The sequence below is a fragment of the Mauremys mutica genome, chromosome 7 (assembly GCF_020497125.1).
Source record: "Mauremys mutica isolate MM-2020 ecotype Southern chromosome 7, ASM2049712v1, whole genome shotgun sequence".
Classification (NCBI taxonomy): domain Eukaryota; kingdom Metazoa; phylum Chordata; order Testudines; family Geoemydidae; genus Mauremys; species Mauremys mutica.
The window spans coordinates 98,374,086-98,400,996 of NC_059078.1; the positions used below are offsets into that span (position 1 = coordinate 98,374,086).

The following is a 26,911-nucleotide window of genomic DNA, read 5'->3' on the forward strand; positions in this document are numbered from 1 at the left end:
GTTTGCAATCCAAACATTTTAAACATATCCAGCAAAATCTTTTTTTTTACTTATTAAAAGAGCTTGCTGAAGTGAATGGGACTACTTGTGTGAGTAAGGATTTGATTACTAGAGTTACTCTGTGAATTGTGTCAAAAAAACTTCTCAGTAGGTATGATATCATGTCTATGAATTACGAGACTCCAACTACATTCTTTGGTATTTATGTCACATCCCTGAATTACAGAGATTCACCCCATCACTATGTGCACCATCTACTACTCTTGCTCAACTCAGCCCAAGCAGTATTTTCAAAACATAGCTGATTTGGAGGAGCTTCAGAGACCTAGCCACATCAGTAGTATTTGAAAGAAGCAGGAAAGTAAGGGACAGTATCCATGTTCTATATTACATTCCTTAGTTATAGATAATTATGCACACTACTTGAGCACGACTTTCATGGTTTATGATATCAATGGAACATCTCAATGGAACTGTTAGATTGTAAAGTCTGAAGAAGGGACTGTCTTTTTGTTATGTTTGTACAGTGCCTAGCACAATGGGGCTCTGGCTCCATGGCTGTGGCTTCTAGGCATACTCACAATACAAGTAATAAAATAATACTAAAAATAATAATGTCTTCTTTAGTCAGTGGGTATAAAATATAAACAAGCACAATGCTTTTGTGTACCATCCATGTTTAATTATTTATAATAAAATAATAATAATTAATAAAATCCAGTTACAACAAAATGTATCCTTTTCATATTTACTGAAGCATAAACACCATGAAATTACCTTCTAGAAGAGAACTGAAAAGCATGGGAGCAAAAGGAAGCAGAATAGGACATTTTTTACACCAAATCAATAACAAAAATGTTTAAAAATACAGATCTGCAACTTAAACCTGCTCAGAACAAGAAAAAGTTCACTAGCTGTAGAATAATCTCTGCACAAAACAGCTCCAATTATCACTTCATCTCTTCAGTGCTGACAAATATCACTTTAACCTGGTTAGCAAGTCTGCCTGCCACTTGCCAAAGGATTTTTTATTTACTCCTGGTGACTTATTTTGTGAATGTGGTGAATTTTAAAATCCCCTCACTGATCACATAACAGGAATAACACACACTAGTATAATATTTCAAAGTGTAAATTGATCTCTCGATCAGTGAATGTCTCTCTATAGTTTATGCTACCCTTTTTCTGGATCGCTCACCATCTAAGGAATATGCTTTCAAAGTGATGTTCCAGGAGTTAGCTATGCAATTCCCATTAGTGTCAATGGGAGTCGCGGGGTAAATTCCTGGGCATGCTTTGAAAACTGACCTCTAGATTTTCAAAAGCAGGGCAGTTTGTGTGTTAGCAAGGCAATGTCTCAAGTCTCCAGTTTTTAGAACACTGCACTTAAGTTTGATGGTTTTCAAAAAACTTAAATATTACATTTAGAAACTGTCATAAGAGAACATTTAAACATTTACCAAAAAATGAAACCTTACTTTTACATTTAAATACTTACATCTGTTTCAAATTTATGTCTGTAAGTGAAGATACTAGCTGTCACTATCTTGAATGTTAGGGTATAATCTCTCACACATTTGTAAGTGTATAATATGTAAACTCAGAGGTTATGACATCTGAACCAGAGGGAACTGTTGTTTTGCTTAGAAAAAAGCCAAAAGTTCAAACTAATCCTTTATAACCTAAATTCTCCCAAAGGGCAGAATACTTTCCTAAAATCTAGACCTTGAGGTATATTTTGTGAGATGCCTGGTCTTGTTACATTCACGAGTAAACCTAAACACACCTCTAATTCTTTGGCACTTCAAATGAATTTAGGACTGTCTGCAGAAAAAAAATGCATGCTGTTGGAGTTATGTGAACAAGCTTGCTGCTCTGTTAGCATAACCAGAAAAACATTCAGCTCCTACAACTTTTGCAAATCCCATTAATACTTTAAGAAGCCAAGGTCTTCTGAATAAAGTTGCTGTGAAGTAGTAATTGAAGCAAATATAAGTAGGTGGGCCAGTACAATATATAATATAGCAATACAATACAAAGATTTGTGTAATTACAGTGCAGATAATCTTTATTATAAAGTGCCTTCTTCCTCATCATTAAAGAGTAATGGTCTAGTGGCAAAACAAAAAAAAACAAAACAAAACTGTCTTTTGAGTTTAGAAACAGACAAGAGTTTCAAAAGCAGCAGTCTGGCAGACAGTCAGTCTCCGGAGGGCAGGGGTTCTGGCCAAATTGTTGCTGCGTAGTCGGTTAGCCTGTACAAGTCCCTTCAAACAAAGCCTAAAACTATGTCAATGATAAAATTTGGGTGGATGAAAAATTGTGTATTATGCATGTTTCAGGGTCATTCATCAATTTTTGAGCTTATGACGCAAAGGCGTGTGCTGTTAAAGATGTAGGGAATTATGTGCACAGTCCCCCAAAACAGAACTTATATCTCTGTTCTGCACAATGTTTTCAAAATCTAACTTACATGCTATAATTATGAGGAAACATTTACAATATTTTAGCTGAATTTAAAGCTGTAACTTTTATGTTGTCTTTTTTTTACAGGGGGTTTATAAGCTCTATTTGGGGTGAAATATAGCATGTAATATCTGATCTGGAGAGTGAATTTTTACCCTTGGGTTTATATAGTTATATTCTTCTATAAGAAGCTATATTTTTCTATAAGTAGCTTTTTAAACTACATCAGGTTTAAAACTGGCTTAATCGTAAATACTTTGCTTGTTTTGAAAAATGAAGTTTGAAAAGTGGCACAGAAGTTTATTGCAGTAACATTTGTTGTATCTGTACTAAAACTGTATTATGTGCCTCAACCTTTTAGATAATGTGCGTTTACAGCTGCTGATATCTAGGAATCCATCATTTTAATCAGATCCACTTTGCTTTCCTCTAAACGCTGTCTAAACTTTGGTGCAACTGGAATATGCTGTTTCTAAATACAAGTGATGTTCACTGTATAATCCATTATTTTCAAAGCGGGGGAGACACTGTCATCATGCCATTTGGATATCCTACTACTAGCCACTGGGAACTGCTACCATATCCAGTGAATGGGTTCTATGTGGCTCTCCCCTCAAACAAAGAACTATCTTCTCTGGGCTTATATTTTCCCATAATTTCAGCATTATCAATGTAGGTCTCTCTAGGTATCTACAACCTTAGTTTATTCTGAACCTGGATACACAGACTCTTAACCTGGATACACAGACTCTTAACCAACAAAAAGTCAAACTGTCTGGAAAAATACCATTTTGAACTAGCTAATCCAATCTGTCTTTGTAGACATGCACATCAAGTCTACAAAGTGAATCTACTATACTACAGAACTAAACACTGAAGTGTTCTGCCAAGAGTGCAATAATGATAGTGTAAAGTTTGAAATTCTAGTCAGGTTATTTCTAGGGATTGAAAGTTTGGTGTTTTAAAGACATAGCTATGATCTGAGAATGTGGCTATGTAAAACGACATAAAAGGGAAGATCGTTTAAGCATTGTTTGTGGAAGTCCAGTTCTGATGTGACCAACTGTGACATAAGAAGCTTTAAAAATCTTAAATGATGACTGTGCAGGAGGCAAACAAGGATTTCTTCACTTCCATTTGTGAAGTCCCAATCAGCAGAACTGTTCCAGGAGGTGAACAGTCTGGTTAATATGGATAGTTCATATCTGGTGACAGAGTTGAGTACCTCTTTCTGTGGGGAGTTTTCCAATTATTATGCAATAAGATTTTTCAGATTCAGACCAAACTATAAGTCACATAAACCAGACCAAGCTATAAAATGGAGCTGTGTCTAGGAAGAATACTGAGATTGTGCTAGCTATGGGGGTTCATGATGATATTGTCCTAGTACTGGATGCTGATGAGGTGTCTACGCAGAATCTTCAAGGCATTTTCTTTGAGGGGGCTCTTCACTCTGGAATGTCTTGCCCTCCCACCCCCACAGAGTTCACTGACCTTCTGGATATGCTGGCAGAGTTTATCTGTTTCTGCAGAGGTTAATTGGGACTCTGCAGTAGGTGAAGGGAAGTAGTTTGTTTTGGTGGTGAGTCTTTTTTACTTATTTTGTTTGGCTCTTTAAAGTAAGTGTCTTTGTTTCACTTGAGCACTCAGAAAACTGTAAATCTAAGTACAAGAAATAATGTAAAGACTCACACTGAGGTACGTAATATGGTCCGGTGTTGTGGATTCCTATGTTAGATGACCATCAAAGCCTCCAACATCTGGCACCAAAATTAGTACAAAGAACAGGAGTACTTGTGGCACCTTAGAGACTAACAAATTTATTTGAGCATAAGCTTTCATGGCTAACGCCCACTTCATCGGATGCATAGACCCACGAAAGCTTGTGCTCAAATAAATTTGTTAGTCTCTAAGGTGCCACAAGTACTCCTGTTCTTTTTGTGGATACAGACTAACACGGCTGCTACTCTGAAAATTAGTACAATACATCACTGAGACCAGATTTTGCCTCTTCACTCTAACTATGTCTTTAATCTATACCCTGAAGCTCTGCTCCAGAGCAATACTGTCTACACCACTTGGTATTTATTTTTCAATTTATACAGCACATCTATGGCACAGTAGTGCCTCTAAGCACATCCATACAAATTTAAAAACATGCAATAATTGACCAAATGTCAATAATACTAACTAAAGACTCCACCAATTAGACAATTGAAATCCTACCAGCTCAACCCAACCTTTGGAGAAAACCGGGGTAAATGTTTAAGCCTTGAAATATGTCCTAAAGGTCAACAAACATGGGCTCTGTCAATCCAAGAGCAAGTTCCAAAATTGGAGGCTTTCCACTGAGACCCCTTTGTAGGTAAACTAAAGCCAATAAAACCATGTCAACCATTAGATGAAGTGTCCAGCTGAGCTCAACATCTGAGTTAGACCATGAGGGAATACACCCCATAACCAAAAACTTAAAAGACTTTACAGGTCAGAAATCAACACCTTGAATTGCACCCAGAAACTAAGCAGAAGTCAGTGAAATCTGTGAAGCACAGTGTGATAAACTCATTAACATTCTGTTCTAGCTGAAGTTTCTTCACGGGCTGCCTCATGAGAAGCACATTACAGTAATCCAGGGTATGCCTGCACCACTTACTTTCTGGCTGATGAAGTTGCATTCCTTAGGCAAAACTATACTAGACCTGCAAACCACTGGACCAGGAATGCAAGTATAGCCAAAATCACTATAGGAATTGATTACAGCCAAACCGTAAGTGAAGCCAAAACCACTTGTTCAGGTATGATAATGTAGCTGTTGGTGGACTATCTTCAGTGATTTCTCAATCCCCTCCCCACCTACCATTTCAAGTTTACCTCTATAGTCCATATATTAAACTGTACTAACAAACATTTCAGCAAGCTTTGGGGCCCATAGCAAAATCTTAGCTCTTTTCTTTGGAAAAGTCTTCTTCCCATCACTTAAGATGACATATCTCGATAAAACAATATTTTGTCTCAATTCTTATTTGTTTAGTTACACTGGGTGATGAGAAAGGACATGTAATATGTAACTTCGCAAGAATTAGCCTGATTCTCATGACCTGAGCAATAAGGTATTAAAAATGGGACTTTTGCCTCTCCTCCTTCCTCTGTTTTCCTGCTACTTTGAAATATTATCCATTCTGAGCAAGCAATCTGTGCTAGATTCTTGTGCTTCTTAAATGTATATTGTCATCCATTATTGACCGACTATGTCTATTATCACATGTAAGCAATGTTAATCCCCTAGTAATTAACACCCTTATTAAAGTAATTTGAACTCAAAGTAGTTTAAGTCTATTACTGGTTTTACTTAATTAAGCTTGTTAGGAATGTTTCACATTGTCCTTTGAGTTTTCAGCTTTTTTTTAAATATATATATATATATATATATATATATACACATACACTATGGTTGTGCCTTTTCAATCTACTATTGACATATTTTTCTTTCAAGTTACATAAATATGTATCTGTGGACTAAATAGTCAGCAAGATTCTCCCTTGTTGTGAAGAGTTCTACACTTCCCTCAAGTTCAATGTGTGTAAGAATTAGGCGTCACTGCGAGTGTAAACCATTCCCTAGTGTATTATATAGGTATGGGTCTGAACTGCATTTGTGGGGTCATGTCTATACTTCTATCCTGTTGGTGCATAAAACAAAACAGCAACAATGCATCAGAGGGCTGCTAATGAGGAATTAAGGAGTCCTCTCTTTAAACTCCAGCTTGGCAGGGTTAATAAAAAAGTACCTTTCTATTTCTAATAAAAATGACAACTTTTCTGGCATCACTGAGGCTAGGAACATTTATTTTGGGGTGATTTATCTAACCACCGCTTGGATCTCTGATATGACTAACAAAAATAAGGTGGTTCAATATTTTCTGTAAAGCAAATAAGTCCATTTTAAAAATTAAATTGTGTTGTATGTCTGTTGCATGCTCCTCCGTCAAGGGCAAAGTGCTGACCTGTCCCACACCTACAAATCTCAGGTGCACTGACTGATTGGAACCTTGGATCTAGGATTGAAAGTTGAAAATTAACTTCTCATTCTTGTTTCTTTGGATATGCCAACAAACTGTAGAATGAACCATGCTGCATTTTGAGGGAAGTGCATACAATAAAGGTCTAGACATGTGAACTTCTTCCCAAGTGCAGTATTGAGCACATAATACTTAAACTGAAACTATGGGTATATCTACATTGCAATAAAACATCCATGGCTGGCTATTATCAGCTGACTTGGGCTTGCTGGTCTCAGGCTGTGGGGCTATAAAGTTGCAGTGTAGACATTTGGGCTTGAGTTGGAGCCAACCAGACTCTCCGGTATCCCAGAGGGTTCCAGCCTCAGCCTGAAGTCTACATTGCTATCTTATAGCCCAGCAGCTGGAGTCCTGCAAGCTTGAGTAAACTGACATGGACCAGCTGCAGGTGTTTTACATATCCAAAGAGTGAAGACAGCCCGAAGACTTTCCCCCTTCTCAATGGACCACAGCTGAAAACTCTCCCCAATCTCCTGGGCAACAATTATTTCACAGACTCCAGTCTCTTTTCATCTTCCTCTTTTCTTTTTAAGAATATTCTTACTGTATCTCAGTACATACCATTTAAAAAGTGATAAGTATAGAGAAAAGAAAAAGGATAAAGATAACAGTAATAAAGGTCTAGGGACAGTTTTCTAAGTGAGTCTTTTTCTCTTTCCTCCCTTATATTTAAGATGTTCTCTGTTTCTTCTACCATCTACCACATTCAGCTTCATAACATCTATTCTCTTTATTTCCATTGTTTTTCTCCCCATATTCCCTTTTCTGGTTCCCCACCGTCCCCCTCCCCCTCACCTCTTTTCTGATTTCCCTGTCTCTTTCTTTGAGTCCCTCTTTGACTGTGGGGTCTTCAAGATGGTGCTGACCTCTTTCTTTGCCCATGCCCTGGGCTAGGCCAGTTCCAAGAGTTCAGGGATTTTATTTCAGGGTCTACACATCCTCATCTTCACAAAGAGTTCCTGTACTCTCTGGACTGGAACCTAGTGTAAAAGCACAAGTGACCCAATGAAAAGGACCAGTACAAGGAAACTGTGGAAGGAAGTCAGTTTTCATTTTAGGTCATTGATGGTAGTCAGTCAAGGAACCCAAGATTATTATTTGTTTGTTTGTTTTATGGTAGCACCAAGAGGCCACAATCAAGGTCCTACTATGTTAGACACTGTACAAACATATATGAAGATACAGTCTTTGTCCCAAAGAGGTAAAAGTCTAAGTGAAGGGCAGTAGTTTGTCTAGAAGGCATTAATTACACATCACTTTTTTTAGGTTGCTGGGCATCAGAATTTTTATAGCCTTGCCATATTGTGTTCTCTATGTTTTGGAAACCTGTAATCCCACATGTAATGATACAGCATGCCTGCTAAAAGCTTCCACCATCTCCTCAAATGGATTCTTTTGCTTTCAAACACAAAATCATTACAATACTTTGTGTTGTGACTTTCTGTTGTGAAAGACTTTTTTCGTTTCAGTGGGCTTTGCATTCGGTCCTATGAGAAACGTCTGGTGACTGCCAAATTAACAATCTCCACAAGGAAAATTACTGCAGTGAAGAAAAACAATTGTTGATTCCTATTCTTGTGGTATGTTCTAAATACCACTGTGATTGACAGATAATTTAGAGAAGGATGGAATCTGAATGAATTGAAAATAATACGGGATGTGAATTCATACAAGTTGCTGGATTTATTCTACTATTCATCAAATTAATAATTCAAAGATACTATTGATTAAATCAAAGTTAGAGATATTATAACTTTAAGGAAAAGAATGGGGAAGTTATTTACTTTACAGTAACTTGAGTTCTTCAAGATGTTTTGTCCTTGCACCATTGGATGTGCGTGCGTCTGTGCACTCTTAATCAGAGACTGCAAAGTAGTGCCTGCAGGCCTGTGCCTGTGCACAGCAGCGCCTCATGCTCTGAATGAAGGCATGTAGGGAGGGTGCAAGAGCCACCATCACTCATTCCCTTCTCGACCACGAAGCCAAACTTCACAGCAGATAGGAATGAGCAGGGGAGGTGGAGCATCACAGGGACAAAACATCTCAAAGAACTCAAGTTATTGTAAGGGAAGTAACCTGTACTTCTTCATGAATATATCCCTATGGGTGCTCCACTGTAGGAGACTCTGAAGCAGTAACTCAATGAAGAGGTGGGTGCTGAGGACGTAAATCCAGGACAGTTTTACGGACTGTATCACCAAAAGCAGTGTCAGCTCCAGAAGCAGGAAAGATGTTGGAATGTTTGGGAAGATATGGACAGAAGACCAAGTAGCAATCCTACAGATTTCTGTTATGGGAACATCCTTCAGTACAGCTACAGATGTGGACTGATCTCTAGCGGAATGTATTGTTAATCTGAGGAGGCCGCAACCCAGCATTTTCATAACAAGTCAAGATGCAACTCAAAACACAATTGAACAGTCTTAGTGTGGAAATCGGTTGGCTCTTCATCTTATTTGCAATTGATACAAATAGCCTGGGAGAGGCCCAGAATGATTTAGACCTGTCCAAATAGAAGGCAGGAACCCTTCTGACATCCAGTGAATGCAGGCTTGATTCTTCTCTGGAGGCATGAGGTTTTGGGTAGAATATTAGTAGGTAAATTTCCTGCTTAATATTATGTTCTGAGGAGACCTGTAGGAGGAAGTGAGGATGGGGACATAGTATGACTTTATTTTTGTAGAAGGTGGTGTATGGTGGGTCTGCCATGAACAATCATAGCTCCCTCTTTTGCTTTGCTGAGGTGATGACAATTAGGAATGAAATTTTGAGGTCACCACCGGTTTAAAAGGACAGTGTTTAAAGCCAGGTTGATGTCCCACTGCAGAGGCTTGTTGTTGAACAGGAGTAAACAAGTTGTATAGGCCTTTAAGAAATCTGGTTGCTGTACAGTGGGCAAAGACTGAGAAGCCGTGGATGGGTGAGTGGAAGGCTGTAATGGCGGCAAGATGTATTCCGATAGAGCTCACTGAGACTGTCTCTGTTTTTAATTTCAATAGCTACTCCATGATCTTGGCAAGTGGAACTCCCAAGGCTTGAGAAGATGGGAGGAAGCACTAGGATTGGAAGTGCTTCCACTTTTGGAGGTAAGTCTTGCAAGTATTGGGCTTTTACTGATAAACTGACTAAACTCTAGCCAAAAGGTCAATTCCATGCTTAAGAGAGACTGAGAAACCAGTCTCTGAGATTCAGAGAGCAGGGTGTTGGGATGGATGAGTGACTCTGAGTCCTGCCTCAATAGGTCATTTGCGATAGGAAATCTGAGGGTGTTACCTCCGAGAGGTGGATGAGGTTTGAGTACTATACCTGCCTCAGCCTAGCAGGTGCTATGAAGCTAGCTCTCATTCTCAGTGCAGCTTGAGAAAGGTCTAGAGGATTAACAGTATAGGTGGGTAAGCAAAAAGAAGGATACAGGGCCCTGATGTTATCAGGGCATCCCCCAGAGAGTTTTGATTGTAACCTCCGTTGGAGTGGAGCATTTCACTTTGTTTGAAGTGGCAAAGAGGTATACTCCAGTATACCCAGGTCTGGCAGATGCTGTGCAAGACAGAGTCTTTGAGCTCCCATTCACGATCTTGCCAGAAGTGTCAGGGAGTCTGCAGCTGTATTCTGGAGGCCTGGTAGATATATTGCTGATATTTCTATCTGATGGGAGATGCACCAGTTCCACAGCCTAAGCAATTCTTCACGTAAGGACTGGGATCTTGCTCCACCCTGGTGGTTGATGTGATACACTGCTGTCTTGTTATCCAGTATTACTCTGACTGTGGGTACGTCTACACTACCCGCCAGATCGGCAGGTAGTGATCGATCTATCGGGGATCGATTTATCCCATCTAGTGTAGATGCAATAAAATCGATCCCCGATCGCTCTGCCGTCAACTATGGAACTCCACCGCGGCGAGAGGCAGAAGCGGAGTTGACGGGGGAGTGGCAGCAGTCGACTCGCCGCCGTCGTCCTGGCCAGGTAAATCAACCTAAGATATGCCGACTTCAGACCTAGCCTGAGTGAACTTGTGTGGTGTGAAGGAAGTGTTGGTAAGCATATTGTACTGTTCTCAGCTCCAGAATAATGCTATGGAGTGCTGATTCCTGTGCCAATCATTTTTCCTGTGCTGTCTCCCCCTTTAGGTGAGCTTCCCATCTTAACAGAGATGCATCTATTTGAGGGTCTTCAAAGGTGCTGGATGCGAACATGGGGTTCCAATACAGACCTTCCATGGGTCCTTCCACCACGTAAGTCAGTCCAACACATTTTTAAGCACTGATGTGTTTGGAGAGGCTGTGTCTGTTTGGGGTATACACTATTCTTATTCATGTCTGGAGGCATCTGAAGTGCATCTTTGTGTGGGGAGTCATAAACATGGAGGCTGACATGTGTCCCAAGACCTGTAGATGTGTCCTCACTGAGGTTTATGGGCTGCACTGTAATGCTCACATAAGGTTGGATAGAGTGGAGAATCTCTCCTTGGGTAGGCAGACTCTTGCTGTTGTAGAGTCTAGAGTAGCTCCTATAAAGTCTATTCTCTGCACTGGAGTTAGTATGCATTTTTTTGTAGTTGATGCAGAGGCCCAGAGATCGGAATAGTGCTAATGCTCTGGATGTTGCCACCTGGACCTCTTGGGAAGACCAGCCACTGAGAAGCCAGTTGTCCATACATGGGAACAGTGAGAGTATCTTATGAGTGCCCCGGGGATGTGGAGAGTCTGAAGTGGAGAACTTGATAGTGATCTTCCCTTATCATGAATCTTAGAAAACATTTGTGGGAGTGGGGGATGGCTACATGAAATTGGCCATCCTGTAGGTTGAGGGCAATGAACCAGTCTCCTGGATCTAAGGACGGAATTATGGTAACTAATGTCACCATTCTGAAGTATTGTGCTAGAACATAGCCATTCAAATTCCTGAGGTTGAGGATTGGTCTCCAGCCTCTGTCTGTCTTGGGAACAAATTAATATTTGGAATAGAATCCTCTTCCAGTGAACTCTTCTGTCCTCATTCTGGGAGTTCTATTGCTCCCAGAATGAGGACAGAATTAACTTCTTGTTTTAGGCGTTCCTCATGAGAAGGGTCCCTAAAGAGGAATGGGGAAGGAAGGGTGCATGGGAAGGAGAAACAGAATGGAAGTGGATAGAGTAGCCCACTTTGAAGACCTCCAGTATCCACTTATCTGAAATAAGGTACTCCCCAGACAGGTAGGTAGTGTGATAGTTGCTTTCCAAATGGGGGGGGGGGGGGTAGTGACACAATATGTGATCTGGTGGAAAGGACTGCTTGATGCCCTTGACCAAGGTGTCATAGAATCACAGAATATCAGGGTTTGAAGGGACCTCAGGAGGTCATCTAGTCCAACCCCCTGCTCAAAGCAGGACCAATCCCCAGACAGATTTTTGCCCCAGATCCCTAAATAGTCCCCTCAAGGATTGAACTCACAACCCTGGCTTTAGCAGGCCAATGCTCAAACCACTGAGAGGGAGGGATTGATTGGGTGGAGACCTCTGTTTCTGTGGTCTGGCCTTTCTCCTGAAGAGCTCCAGAGGCTTAGTGAAAGTATATTGATGGTACTGGAATTATCTCAATCTTGGAGCAGTTTGTGAAGCTGAATACAGTAGACAGTAGAACTCTGCATCTCAAGCTTGTCGTTGAAAAGGAACTGAGGGGAGGCAGGCTTATACCTCCCTTATATGCCCTCGGTCAGAGTCCAGGCCACTGCTCTCTACAGGCACAGGCCTGCAGACACTACTTTGCAGTCTTCCGTGCATTCTCAATTGGTGAGCGCACATGCTATGGTGGAGCACCTATCGGAACATATACTTGAAGATGAAGGAGAAATTTCTTACCGGATAATTTTCTGTTAGCAGCTTCTTCCCTCATTCATCAATACTTTCTACTTGTGAAATTCATAGATAGTTCAATATTGCTGGAGTCCATGTAGGGAGGTGCGAGAGCCACCATCACTCCCTTTAGAGAAAATTTTCAGTGGTCTGAAGTGAAGGGTGCTCCACTGTAGGAGACTCTGAAGCAGTAACTCAATGAAGAGGTGGGTGCTGAGGAGGTAAATCCAGGACAGTTTTAAGGACTGTATCACCAAAAGCAGTGTCATCTCCAGAAGCAGAAAAGGTGCTGGAATGTTTGGGAAGATATGGACAGAAGACCAAGTAGCAATCCTGCAGTTTTCTTTTTTCTCCTCTCCTTCCAGTTCCCCACCTTGGTGGAGGGTTTCTAAACTTTGGAAGCACACTTCCAGGGTGGGGCATACACCTGGAGCCTCCAATATTGGATTCTGGTCATTTACCAGACTACCAGGATGGGCTGGATGAGAAGAGAAGCTGCTAATAGAAAGATAATGATCAGATAATAAATTTCTCATTTTGCTGCAGAGCTTCACTCCTCAATTAATGGCAAATGGTGAGCAGTGATTCACAGAAGAGGAGAGGGGAAGGATGAGCAGAGTTTTAATTATTATTAAAGTACAATAATAGGCAGAAATGGAAATTCATCCCCATATAAAGCAAGAGCTTTGTAGTTTAAAGAATTATTTGAAAACCAACCCAACAGAACTTTCCTACCAATGGAAGCCTCTGCAGAGGAATGGAAACTTATTTTACAAATTTTCCTCAGATGAGGCTCACACACTTTCTCCCACAATGCCTCTATAGACCTGGTAGAGGCAGCCTTCACTACTTCTTTGTAAATAGTTTCCCAGATGCCTAGCGAGCCATCTCATGCAGGATTTTAACATCTTGCCTGCTGCAACTTCGAGGCTCTAAGGCTTTTGCATTTTGGCTAGAATGAGATGACACACACACTTCATATGCTTGACATATATCTTTAGAGAGCTGGGAATGCCCATTTATGTCACAGCCTTCCAAAGGGGTTGTCATAGGTCTCACCCCCACTTAGAGCTGTTGGGTTCCAATATGGGGACCTGCATGGACTCCCCTAAACTAAAATCCTAGTTTAGATCTGGTAAAAGCTGCCACCACCCAATAATGTACGTGTATTGGGACACAGTCCTTCCCCAAAATCCTTGGGGATCCCAAGAGCCCCAAATCCATGGAGTTCTTACACCTAGGAGAAATAAACCATTCCCCCCTGCTTCCTCCCCCTCCCTTTTCCTAGGAGAGATACTGGGATTCAACTACAGAGGGATGCCGTTCTCCTCCCTCCTCCCCTTTCCCTGAGAATTCACCCAAGGAAAGATCAACCAAGTCCTTAACAGAAAAGATTTATTAAAGAATAAAAAGAAAGTAACTGTCTCTGTAATACCAAGATGGAACAATACACAGGGTCTAAACTTATCAATCTCTGGAGAGAATTCCCCCTCCCTTTTTTCTCAGTAAAAGCAATAACAGTACAGAATTAAAGAAATTCTATAGCAAAACACAGAATTGCAAATACAGAAATAAAAGTATAAGAATACTAGTTCCTTGCTAATACTCACTAGCTTGAATAGAAGAATTTATTGCAGAAACCTGGGAGGACTTGATTAAGATGTCTGGACTCCCTTAACTCCCAAGAGAGACTCTCTAAAAACAAAGAACAGAAAAAAAATCTTCCCTCCACAGGGATTTGAAAATATCTTGTCCCTGATTGGTCCTCTGGTCAGGTGTTCACAGGCACTGCTTGTTAACCCTTTACAGGTAGAAAAAAACCTTAACCCTTAACTAACTGTTTATGACAGGGGTGCCAAGGATTGAAACAAAATGATGGGAGGAAAACTATTTCCCTGTAACTGTGGAAAGAATTTACCTAGAACAGTAAGATTTCTGGAGCTAGAAGAAAAACCTCTTTCTCACCATAACACTAGTGTGGTTCTTGCATGGATAGAAGAACTAATTCAACACCTGGCATTGTGAAGGTAATGGCAACTAGACCAGGTCAGGTATGTCTAATCTGTCATTCTGATTAATCTTGACACCTAATGATAATGCAGAGGGGAGCCTGATGCACCTGCATAAAGAACACCACTAGGGCTGGTACCCAATTTCCTATGGTGCTTGGTTGTCAGACTCCAGTAAACCATCCAAGAAAAACTCTAGTTTAGGTGAAATTACCAGAACTTTGTGGTAATTATTTGTGTTATGAAGCATCTAGAGGCCAGGACTCCTTTGTGTTGGGCACCATACAAATAAAGAGACAGTCCCTGTCCCAGAGAGCTTTCTGTTTCACACCAAATATATAATTTGATCAGACTAAAGAACAAAATCTCCTGGTTGAATTCTGTCTGGATACCAAAAAGTATCAGTGAGATTAATGAAAAAACCCTGCTGAGTTAAACTTCTCTTCTGATGTCCAAGCTATTAACCATAGCCAGACTGTCCACGTCTGGGACCAAGATGGCATCCTTGATTCAGGAGGCTGTTTTCAGCTAAGAAGGGGCACTGGTACAAATACCTTGATTGTGGGAATAGCCCGCTAGATGGATCTAGGAACCTGAAAGGATGCCTGCCTTCTCCCTCAGGATGGCTAGCACCCATCTCAGTACTTTGGGAGAAACCTAGTACCACTCAGGGCTTGTCTATAGGGACGTTACTGCATGGCAAACCAGGATGAGAGTCTACAGTGTCCCAGCCTGCCATGCAGTAACATCCTGTGTGGACACTGCTACAGCACAGTGTCCCAGAGTGCAGCTTGATGTACTACTGTTTCAAAGATCAGGATGTAAAAACATACTATGGAACTTTTAGTGTCTGGTAGCAGCGTCCACACAGGACATTACTGTGCGGCTAGCTAAGCTAGTGAGCTGTAGATTCATACCCGGGCTTACTGCAAAGTAATGTCCCATGTAGTCAAGCCAGAGTCTTTTAGAACATGGGAAGAGATTTTTCACCTGCCTCCCTATAATCACAAGGTGTGTGGGGAATGGAGCCCTCACGTGCCTCTGTTCTGGGCTGGGACTGCCTGAAGTGCTCCTTATTCTTCAGTGAAATCAGCCTATGGAGAGAGGGAAGGGCAGAGACTCTGAGCCCCTTTCCCTGGCAGAGCAATGGTCCTTGACCTGAAAGCCAGACAAACACAAATCCGTTTTACATAACAGCCTGCGGTAAGGCTTCACAGGAGTGATAGGTTTCTCTGAATAACCAGACATGATGCAGGTTGAGCCTGAAAAGTCCCACCTAACAGGCAAAGGAGAAAGGTTTAATAATTATTTCCTATTCTTGCCCTTTCCACCTGTTTCCCTTCATTTCTGCCACTCCCTTTCTTTCTTCAAATTACATATCATCCAGCTCATCTGCGTTTGGCATCAGTGCTGCTGTTCTATATAAGTCTCCTAAATCCTCATTCAGCAATGTTGGTTTCCTTTTTTCTCCTCTCCTTCCAGTCCCCCACCCTTGGGACTTCAGCCTCCATGTTGATCATCCCATTGGCTCTTGCTGACTTTTACTGATCTCCTTGTTTGATTTGCGCCCCCACTCAATGTAGGGTTGATTCCTTGTCTTTAGCCAACAAGTTGCCTACAAAGATAAACAATTCCGTGATCTTCACATAACACTTACTTTCACTTACCCCTGTCCTTCCCATAGCTGTTATCATTGTAGTGTGATGTCCAGTCTTAGTACATAAGCTCCTTTGGGTAGAGACTGTCTCTTTTTGGTTTTGTAAAATGCTAAACACACATTAGTAGCTATATAAATAACAACAATCAATGTAGATATTTTCATAATTTCTTTTATCAAGAAGAGTATGCATCCCATAGTCAGCATTTCCTTCCTGCTCCATTCCCACTACCCACTTTTTTTTTTACATCAGGTCCTCTGTCTTCTTTTCTTAAAAGAATGACTATACAAATATTTTGCAATGGTATTAAATAAAAAAATAAAAAATCCAAGTGTAGGTAACCCCTAAGGACCACTACAAACCTCATCACTTACTGTTCCAAGTTCAGGGCATGTTTTTTTGCCATACCTTCACTAATAAACACACAAGGCACAGCATAAATAAGTAAAAAAAAAAAGAAGAAGAAAATCCACACACAACCCTTTTTCCCTTGAGAGAGGAAGGCAGAAAGGAAAAATGACAGAACCATGTTCAACACATGCTAGTCACTTAATGCACTGCTGGAAATTGCTCAGATACCATTGTGATAGAAATGGTACGAGATTCTGAGCAGAGTTGAGTTTCTGTAAGTGTGCTAGTGGAAAAAACATGGTCCTTAAGGAGCAAAGTTGTTATTTTTTTGGTGGGGGTGTATGAGGTCATCGTAAGACAATGAAAGCACCTCAGTCAGGAAGAGGAATGGGACCTGATTGCAGAAAGCTGCTGCTGCTAGGTGCAGCTGTTCTTGATAGCTTTTCTCCTAGAGCTGTGGAGAGGATGTGGGGGAACTGGGCTTGCAATGTGAGGACTGGGACCTGACTGTTCAGAGCTATTACTGGAAGGGAGAGATAGCGGATCAGGAGCTGCTAAGAGGAAAGCACTTTCAGTGTGCTCTTTAGAAACAGCTACCTGCCCAGTCTGCTCCTTGCACCCCATAGTAACCATGACAGCTTAGTTACCCTCCTGGTTCTTCCAAAGCTGGTTCCTTATAAATTAGATTTATTTCTTGTGGCAGAGTGTTCCAACACTACATTGCCCTGTCCTTGTTAATCTTATACATTGTCCTGATACGACACAGAGGGAATAAGCTGTTGTTGAAATAACTGGCTTCCATTAGCAAGCATGTGATTGGCAGGATGATAAAGTCTTTTCCATCACAGGTCAGCTACTTTTTATAAAGAGGGCAATCCTGCTGATCCATCTTTTAGCTACAGTCTCTCACTGAGTCCCAATTCTCCTGCCTTTTAGCTTTGATATGGTTCAAGCTTTCCCCTTGTATCAGCCCCTACCTGTCATCAAGTCCTCTGTACTGAACAGCAAATATCAGGAGTTTGACCTCAGGGCACAGTCCGGGTGGGCAGGTAAAACCTGACCAGTGGACCTACTTCCTTATCTTTCATATCCCACAATTCATGAAGTATCAAATTCAAACTAAAAAACAGAAGCATGACCTTTCATAAGAAGTTTCTGAAAAAGGCTATGTTGCCTTTCTAAGTTTTCTTGAAAAGAACTGTCATCTACCCTATTAAGAGAGAAATGGATGACAAAAAAGGAAGAGAGGGAAAACAGTGTTAAATCCTTATTAAAAGGTAACTGTCACTCTTTATGAATACTTGCATCCCTGTGAGTTTCTCATGAGACACACAAGAAATATAAAAGAAAAAATAAACAAAACACTCTATGTAACTATTCTACAGCTAGATGCTCAGTAACAAGCTAATTGCCTAAATTTTTGCAGTTTATAACATATCTGAAATTTAGCAGATTCCCAGTATGTGAAAAAGACACTCTGTGAAGTATTATACAGCATAAAAAAAATTCTAGACACACGCTGCTAATGCAAGCACAATTTAAATAATTATGTATAAGCAGTACCATAAGTATTTATCTAGCATATTCAACAGCTGGTACTTAAACATATAAAAATATTATTTATTTCCTACAGTAAATGCACACATATTCGCCCCATGCTCCTGCACTGCTGGAAATTACTTTTTCCCTGAAAGAAATGTAGGCTCTTCAAGGATTTATAGCATTTAGGATAATGAAAGTTGCAAAGAAAATGTGCCACAATGAAATCAATCTTTAAACCTCTCTTCCCTTCAACTAAACTATTTACTGTAGTACAAAGTGGAAGGCATTTAATCACCTATAACGCTACTAATAAGGGAGGATATAAAAATCCAACGGATAAAGTCTACTTGTCAACCCAGGATCTCTGATGTAGAATACCAAAAGGAGAACTATACTTCCACACATCAAATTGCAGTTTCTGAAATTCTTCTTTCACTTCTCTTATCCACAGACATCACATTTCTATTGGATAGCTTTAACACAGGCTAGGGGCCTGATCCTCTGCTCACTTATTCCAGATTTACACCATTGTAACTTCATTGATTACAAAGGTATCATTAAACCTGTGTAAGTGATCTTAGAATCTGAACCTATACCTTTTCATTTTATCACTGAAAAAGCTGCTCTCCCCCACCCCCAGTTTTTTGCTCATTAGCATGAGAGACTATCTGCAAAATATTTTACAACAGGATTTTCATTTTTTGAGAAGATTTGGATTGCTGTGAGAAAGCTATGCAGAAATGAAAACACTGTGAATATACAGATAATCTGGCATGGAACCCTTCTTAGATTACCCCTTTTTTCTAGATGACTTTTGTCAAGTGGCAACATTGCTGAATAATGTTGTCAAAGGCCTTGGAGTGTTTAAGTCAATCCCATCTTTATTTGGTTAACTATTCATTTCACAGTTCAGGTAACACTTTTACTATATTTGTGAAACATACAAAAAAAATATGATAAATCCTTTAAAAAAAAAAGATAATGTCAAGTAAAAAAACTGAGGAAGATGAATTGTTAGTGATGGACACAGCATAAGAATCTAACGAGAACAAGAAATAGAAATAATGGGCTGAAACAAAGATAAGTAAGATTCCGTCTGGAAAATTTTCCTTATGGTGAGATCTGTGGAACAGTCTTCCCAAGGGAGGAGTTTGGAGCCCATCACTGAAGACATTTAAAATTAAAATGGACATAGCATTAGAAATCAGTCATCACTAGGATGGAATGTGGCAGCAGTTTATCAGGGTAAAACAATTCTACATAACAGTTTAGGACAGGCAGTAGGGAACAATACTATGTCAAATTGAAAATGCAGGATGTAATTCAGTAGGTAGAAGGTAATTGCCTGAAATGGAATCAGGCCAGCACATCGACATGTATACTCTTGCATAAAAAGTGACATGGGATCTTGACAAGTTGTGAGGACCTCAATTTAACATTTTATCCACAAGATGGCACCTCTGGTAGCACAGTGCCCCCTAACATCATGCTGGGGAAACAGTTTAATACTAACTCATAGGGAAGAGTCCCACGAATACCACTTAAAATAATTGCTGTTTTTCAACAGTGGTTACACTGAGACGTCTGAAAACATGAGAGATCATTGAATTGTAACAACTTCGGCACTAATCAAAAGGGGGAAATTAATGAGATAAAAAAACAACTAATGTCTTACTTGTCTGAGGTCGATGAAAGCTAACTGCAGGGTGTCCCCGTGGAATCCTGGCACAGGCTCAGAACTGGCAAACACTGTAAGCAAAGTTTAGAAATATTAAGGAGGCAGAATTAAAAAAACTAACTAACAGCAACTTCTTTTCATTACAAATGTGGGGTACTACAAAGCGGTAGACATTAACTATTTTGATAGAAATCAAAGATTATACCAATTAATTCACATTCGCCATCATTTTAAACTCTTATAAGCCTTAATTATGATACATTTATTCTACATAAAGTTCAAAACCAGTAATAATACTCCAATCATGTGAGCGGCAGACTTTACACTTTTTGTCCTGAGGTGAATGATTACAAAAGTATTTTGAAACTATACCAATTCCATGGCCGTCAACGTATTTTTAAACATCTGCTTTTGTCATAGCATCTGCTCTATAAAAATCCCACCTCTAGTCAAACAGCAATAAAAGGCAGACACTTAGGTGGGAGTTAGCTTAATGTGCAGACAACAGGTGGAAAGTTCTAAGCACCATAATCAGAACAGAGGTGGAATGTCTGCTCATGCCTTTTAACAAGTTTTTTGATAATGGAATTTTGCTCTTTAAAAAGCCCAAAGTAGGTTGTCAAAATTGGAAGGCTGAAGTATGTTCAAAACGCAAATAAACAAACAAACAACCAACATATATTAAACACTAGCTGCATTATTTCAGTAAGATGTATGACCATTGATATTTGCTGTTAAAGTGTTTTAAAAATCAAACTGATTTATTTTTAACAACTTATTTTTATGGCAGTTTAAAATAAAGCTCGTGACTTAGGAAAGAAAGCAGGAAAAGGGTGCAGCTTATTGAAGATTTTGTCTTTGTAAAATAAAAGTTACAAGGAACTTGAAAATTAATTAAAAAATCCACAATAAGATGCAACACAAATGAACCCACAATCAGGAAAAAGGCAGAGTGGATGATCTAATCTAATTAAAATTGTCCTGTGGAAGATGATGAATCCTTCAGGCAGGAGAAAGCAACAACCACTGCCAGCAGTGAACCAAGGTGCTAGCCAGACCCACTTCTGCTCCTCCCTTTGCACCCCTTTGTGGAGCTTTTTGGGCACAATGTCCCAGCAGTTCCTTCCCTTCCTCTCAGGAGCACCACATGGGCTGAAGCTCTCCTCAGAATTTCCAGCAGGAATGGCCATTTTAACGTGGCTCTTGGATGCAGCAGCAGCACCCACTGCCACCAGGGGCAAGTTGATCCCTGTTTGTCCCTTTGTGGAGCTAGGACTTTGGGGGCACATGACCCCAGCAGCACACCTCACCCACAACAGTAGCACTGGAGGAAGGGGAAAAAGGCCAGGTGCCCCAATGAATCATCAGTTCCAGACACTCTGTGCTGTTTGTGGGATGGTGAGACTGACTTTTGGATGCAGGAGGTATTGGAAAGGGGGATAACTGAATGCTTAAGACCCTGGTGGCATTGTCCCAAACCTAGACCACAGGGACATCGGAGCATACACTTCATATACGATCAATAGAATTTTTACCATCTTGCACCTGACAGCTGCAGGGACCCAACCTAGCCCCTCTGGACAGCAACAGAGTGGGAAAGCCATTGGTGCATGGTGTCCTTCCAGTCCCAGTTAGGATAAGTGCCCAAAGAGGAGGGGACCCATCAGCTGCAGGAGCTGTGGGGATGATTTATATTTTAAAAAACGGAATTAATGATACTAAGTAGATTGGAAATTGGGAATAGTCTACCGTATACAGGGGTGAAAACTAATCAAGCAAATAACAGGCAGACAACAAACGGACACTTTCTGGGAGCAGGAATGTTAAGGGAGAGCATAGGCTATGGGTTTGACACACTAAATGATTCAGAGCCAAAAAGTTGTGCACATTGCAAAGCTATTGGACCACAAGATCTTCCTTCATCCTTCTATTTCTTGTTATATTCACTTGCTGCATCATGTCTTTATTTAAGCTCTTTGGGGCAAGGACTGCCTCAATGCTGTCTACGTACATGTTTCTACATGCACCTTAACACTGCCATTTCCTGACTTCTAAGTGCCTTTTTATCTTAACATTCTTGTAATGCAGCTTTCACATATGGAAATTCATATGTTTTTAAAATAGAAAAATGAAGAATTTCTTTCACCATATTCAGCTATTTGCTAGATGTCAGTGGAATGCTCTGTATTGCTCAATATGACCAGTCGTCAGAGGCAAAAGCCCTTGCCTCATTCCATATGCACCTTTCTACCCTGTATGGAAAAAGACATTTACACCCACACTTATTGTATAGCAGGAGGCAGAAGTCTTCCCCACACACCTTCCCAGCACTGTCTCTGAACTTTCCTAGCTATTTATTCATGCACTGAATCCATAGAATGATGGCAGGCCAATAAAAGGTCATATTACAAATTCAGTGTGGACGCACAAAGTATATTTTAAAAAGCCATATAACTTTGACATTCACACCCAGTTTCTAGCTCATTACCAAAGGCACATTTACAACCTGGAGATTATCTTCCCACCAAATTTCAACCTTTTGCTATGTACCACTGCTGTACAGGAACTCCTCACTTAAAGTCGTCCCGGTTAACGTAGTTTTGATATTAAGTTGCTGATCAATTAGGGAACATGCTCGTTTAAACTTGTGAATTGCTCCCTTCTAACTTCGTTTGGCAGCTGCCTGTTTTGTTCACTGCTTGCAGGAAAAGCAGCCCGTTGCAGCTAGCTGGTGGGTGGCTGGAACCAAGGTGGACCAGCAGCCCCCATATCAGCTCCCCACTCACCTAAGTTCCCTGTGCAGCAGCTGTCTCTCCCCACCCCCTGCCATGTGCTGCTCCTGCCCTCTGCCTTGGAGCTGCTCCCAGAGACTCCTGCTTGCTGTACGGGGGGAGGGGGGAAAAGGGGAGCTAATGTCAGGGTGTCTCCCCCTCCCCCTGTACCCCACGTACCCCATCTTCCATAGAGCAGAGGGGACACACGATGGAGGGAGCTTCTAGGCAGTAGCTGCCCTCAGGTCTCAGCAAGCTGATTGAATTAAAAAGGCAGTGTACTTAAGCCTGGGGTCAGCTACTTAAAGGGGAAATGCGCATTTTTTCTCTCTCACACAGGGTGTGTGTGTCTGACTGCCCTCCCTCATTTCCTGCTGCCTTGTAGAGTGTTGTGAGAGTTAACCCTTGAGGGCTCAGTCAATTGCTAGTTCATTTAGCAGTAAGGCATTCCCTGGGAAATATCCCACCCTCTGACTCCTCCACCTCAACCAAGCTTCACAATCATCATCACTGTGTACCAGTATTAAATTGTTTGTTTAAAACTTAGAGAGAGAGAGAGAGAGAGAGAGAGTGTGAGTGTGAGTGTGAGTGTGTGTGTTTTGGTCTTTTGTCTGGTGAAAAAAGTTTCCCTGGAACCTCACTCCCCCCCGCCATTTACATTAATTCTTATGAGGAAACTGGATTCGCTTAACATCATTTCTCTTAAAGTCGCATTTTCCAGGAACATAACTACAATGTTAAGTGAGGAGTTCCTGTACTAGAGAGGATCAAAGAAGCACAGTGTTAACAAATCATATCCGGGCATGCTTTTTAAAATCTGTTAACTTTTTGCAAGTCTATTCTCCTTACTCTAGAGTAGGTTCTTACATTCAGAAAAATTGGCCTTTGCTGTCTTAAATACAGTAGTAGGTAGTGCTCATATGGAACACTAGGTTATTTTTATTTAATTATTAGTGGTGCATATAGCAACAACTCTATTTAAGTCTGCAGAAGTGTTTCAATTCTAATGGGCCACTTTCTGTTTTTTACCTTCCTGGCTGACATTTAGCAGGTTTGTTCTAAGAATGGGAGTGACTTTTTAAAAAGATGAACAGTTGAATACAAATGGTTTAGCTGTTTTCAAGAATGAAGAGAGTGATTATATTTGCCTTGCTATACAACAAATCTGAAACTTTTTTAATACAGCATTTTTATCTGCAGATGTCAGAGCATTTTATAAAAGAAGGTAGGTACCACTGTCTTAATTTTATGGAGGGGAAACAGAAGCATACAGTAGGACAGTGGCAGAACTGAAAACAGAACCTAGGTCTCCTGACTCTCGAGTCCAGTGCCCTATCCACATTGCCTCCCTGGATGAGTAAAATGTAGGTTTGAAAAGAGGTTAGCTAGAAAATTTTGAAAGTCAAATGAAAGCTGACATACAGGTATTTTATACTGCAGAATGTTTTAAGAGGACCAAAAGTAACATCTAGAGTTAAGGCTGTCAGTGTATCCATTCTAGAGGGTCCTTTCTAGATACTGATAAAACGTTGCCTTACTTTTATCTGTCAGGAAAAAAATCCTCTATATTTGTTCTCAGCCTGAGTGTGAATTTTTTTTTTACTCTGACCAAAACTGATTGAGCCATTTTGTATAGGATAGACAGAGTGAAAATTGCAAAGATTTGCCATTAAAAAAATTCTCAGGAGTTTGGTCGAGAAACTTGAAATCTGGTAGGTAATTAAGTTGCACATATGCGTTATGAAGGTCTGGTAAAAATCTTCTTTGGTTTGACCACGTCATAAGAAAATGTACAGTATTTAGTTGACGCATACTGTTTTTGTTCACAGGCCTCCCAGCATACTAATGGAACTGTTTAACATAAATATGTAAATAGAGTGAAATTCCATTTTCTGTGTGTATGTGGACTAGGACCTTTGAGTGTGTGTGTATATACACAATCTATCTGAATGCATTCACTACACAACCCTGAATCATTCAACATCCAGCCCATGCACTTAATGAAGCTTGGGAGCAAAGGAGAAATAATTTGCAACTATGTAATTAAAAGATGGATGGTAAAATGTATGCAAAAGAGGGCCAAGTTTTAAGATTGTGCAGACAGCTTCAACTCTGGTATTTTCTGGTGTGAAAGTTTTGTTCTTTTAACTAATTTTTCTATATAACATATGGATGTGCATTTAAATAATAAATTCTAGGGAGTCGCAAACCTTTTAGATTTTATAGGCCAACCTCGGTGTACAATCCGGGTCTCTTTGAATTCCTTCATTCCTCCCAACAAATTCTCTCTATGCCACCGTCCCATCCCCACTCTATTTCAGGGACTCCCTGCAACATTCCCCTGGCTCCCTTACCTCATACCTGGGCTCTGTGTCTTCCATTCCTCTTCCCCTGACACCATTCCCCTATTCTCCCCCCCGCCACATGTGAGAAGAGCTGTGTGTGCCCCCCTTCACCCTTCTCTTTCCCCTCATACCAAGGTCCCCCATTCTCCCTGCTCTCAGAGGGTCTGCGTGCCTCCATGCCAGGGGACTTTGGGTGCACCCCATTTCCCTCTTCCCCCATGTCCCCCCTTTCCCTCCATACTAGGGCTCCTGAATCTCCCCCTGCCAGGGAATCTGTGTACTCTCCTTTCCTCCCATACTTCTTATTGCCTCCTTCCCTCCTCTCTTCCCCTTATTCCCCCATTCCATCTCTTACCAGGGTCCCCCATTCTCTCCTCATGCCAGGGGCTGTGTGTATGCCCCAATTCCCCCCATCCTCCATGCCAGGTTTCCCCATCCTCCCTCTCCCATTAGGAGAATGGGCAGAGATGAAATAGGGGTATTGTTATGCTGGAAAGTATTAATTGGTGTCATTAACCAGTTCTTTGATCTACAGACAATTGCAGAGGTACTTGAAGCTGTGGCTGTGCTAAACAGATGGCCAGCGCTATGTGTGTTCCCCACTTCTCCCAGGTTTTTTCAGTTTTCCCCCAAATCAATAAGGTTCTGCTCATTGATGCCTACAATACTTTCTGAAATTTTGGAATTATTTGGACGTGGCGTTCAAATATTATTGTGTTACATCCAAACACAGAAATGCCATCGAGTTAAACTTTAAGGCCTTTCAAACTCAGCCAATAAGTACACAAACAATTATTTTAATTTATATCTTAAGACATAGAACATCTCTGCAATGCTGAAATTTAGGTTATCTGTTACCATAAACAGTGATAATACTGAGCTTCTCTGTAGTTCTATATTTAACAAAATGCCAGGGTCTACTGTTTATTTTATGACAGGGTCTACTGTTTATTTTATATCTATTGAGGATCCCTAAGCATATGCAACCATCACTTCATGTCTGTGACTTGCTCAGTGTACAGGACTGGAAATTCAACATTTACTTTGAGAGCATAAATGAACAGCTTGCACCTAAGTGACAGAAACTTAAATTTGGGTACATGCTTAAGGTCATAAGTTAACTGAACACAGCTGTTTCTTCACCTTCACAGCATTGCTTCTTGGATTCTAACTCAACACAGCAAAGCTGTAAATTAATTTTTAACCCCAGAACATGAAGATTTAAGGCCAAATCCTGACCCAAAAATCATTTCAGCATCACAGAGCCTTTAGCACTTTTGCAGCACTGTTGGACTTTCCAGCTGCTCAGCGTACCCTGAGGGGACCTTCCCTGTGGCTGTCAACTAGCACTTAAAAGTCACCACCCAACTCTGCCCACTGAACGCATGACGTCCCTCTCTTCCCCCAAATTGCCATGAAGGATTACCTCAGGTGAGTTAGCACCAACATGACTTCCCAGGAGAGGGGAGTTCAGCCAGCCGACTGAGTAGGCTATCGAGCAGGAGACGGTCTCCTGCAAAGAAACAACAGGGCTTTGGCTCCTCAACCTCTTACTTATCTGTATGTGAGGCCACCTAGAAACGTGCTAAATAAAGCGAAATAGGGGTCCAAATTACGTCTTCCCCCTAAAGCTGCTGCAACCCTATCCAGGCACAATATGGTGAAAAAGGGGAAGATCTATGAGAGAGTGCTTGGACAGGAACGGCAGCAGGAGCTGATTTGCATTAATCCCCTTATCTCCCAAGCAGTTGCAGCAATTCTATGTCCTTTTATGGACTGGGTGCAAATCCCTTCCATCTCTCTTACACACAAGCCTAACTGCCCTAAGAGTCAGGTAGGCTGATGCACAGGTGGGTTATGAGGCCTGCTAAGTCTTGTGTGCCTCTTACTGACATTTAATCCTTCATCAGGATTTAGCTCTTTACTTTTTAAAAATAATGATATAGTGAAACTCTCTGGTAACTTTCTAGTTATTAATATTTCTAAATCAGGTACAATTTAATTAAAAAATGCTGATGTCAATATATCCAGAATGGCATGATGTTTTAAATTAAAGCTTTATATCCCCTTAAACCACAGACCCTGAGTTCTACAATTATGCCAAGCATAAGCCCAAATTTAAATATATATTTTGACAGACAGTGTCCATGGCAAGTCAAGTTTTTCCCACAAACAGG

At 40.8% G+C, this 26,911-nt stretch overlaps 1 protein-coding gene across 8 annotated transcripts in view; it reads right to left on the reverse strand.

Annotated features, from left to right (window-relative positions):
• The window catches only part of EXOC6 (exocyst complex component 6), a 192,265-nt gene that overhangs the window by 16,481 nt on the left and 148,873 nt on the right, over positions 1-26,911 (reverse strand). For all 8 annotated transcript variants that reach the window (XM_045023841.1, XM_045023843.1, XM_045023842.1 and 5 more), the window contains one exon: positions 19,616-19,689. In XM_045023841.1, the coding sequence (XP_044879776.1) occupies positions 19,616-19,689 (74 nt within the window). The remainder of the gene's footprint in view (positions 1-19,615; positions 19,690-26,911) is intronic.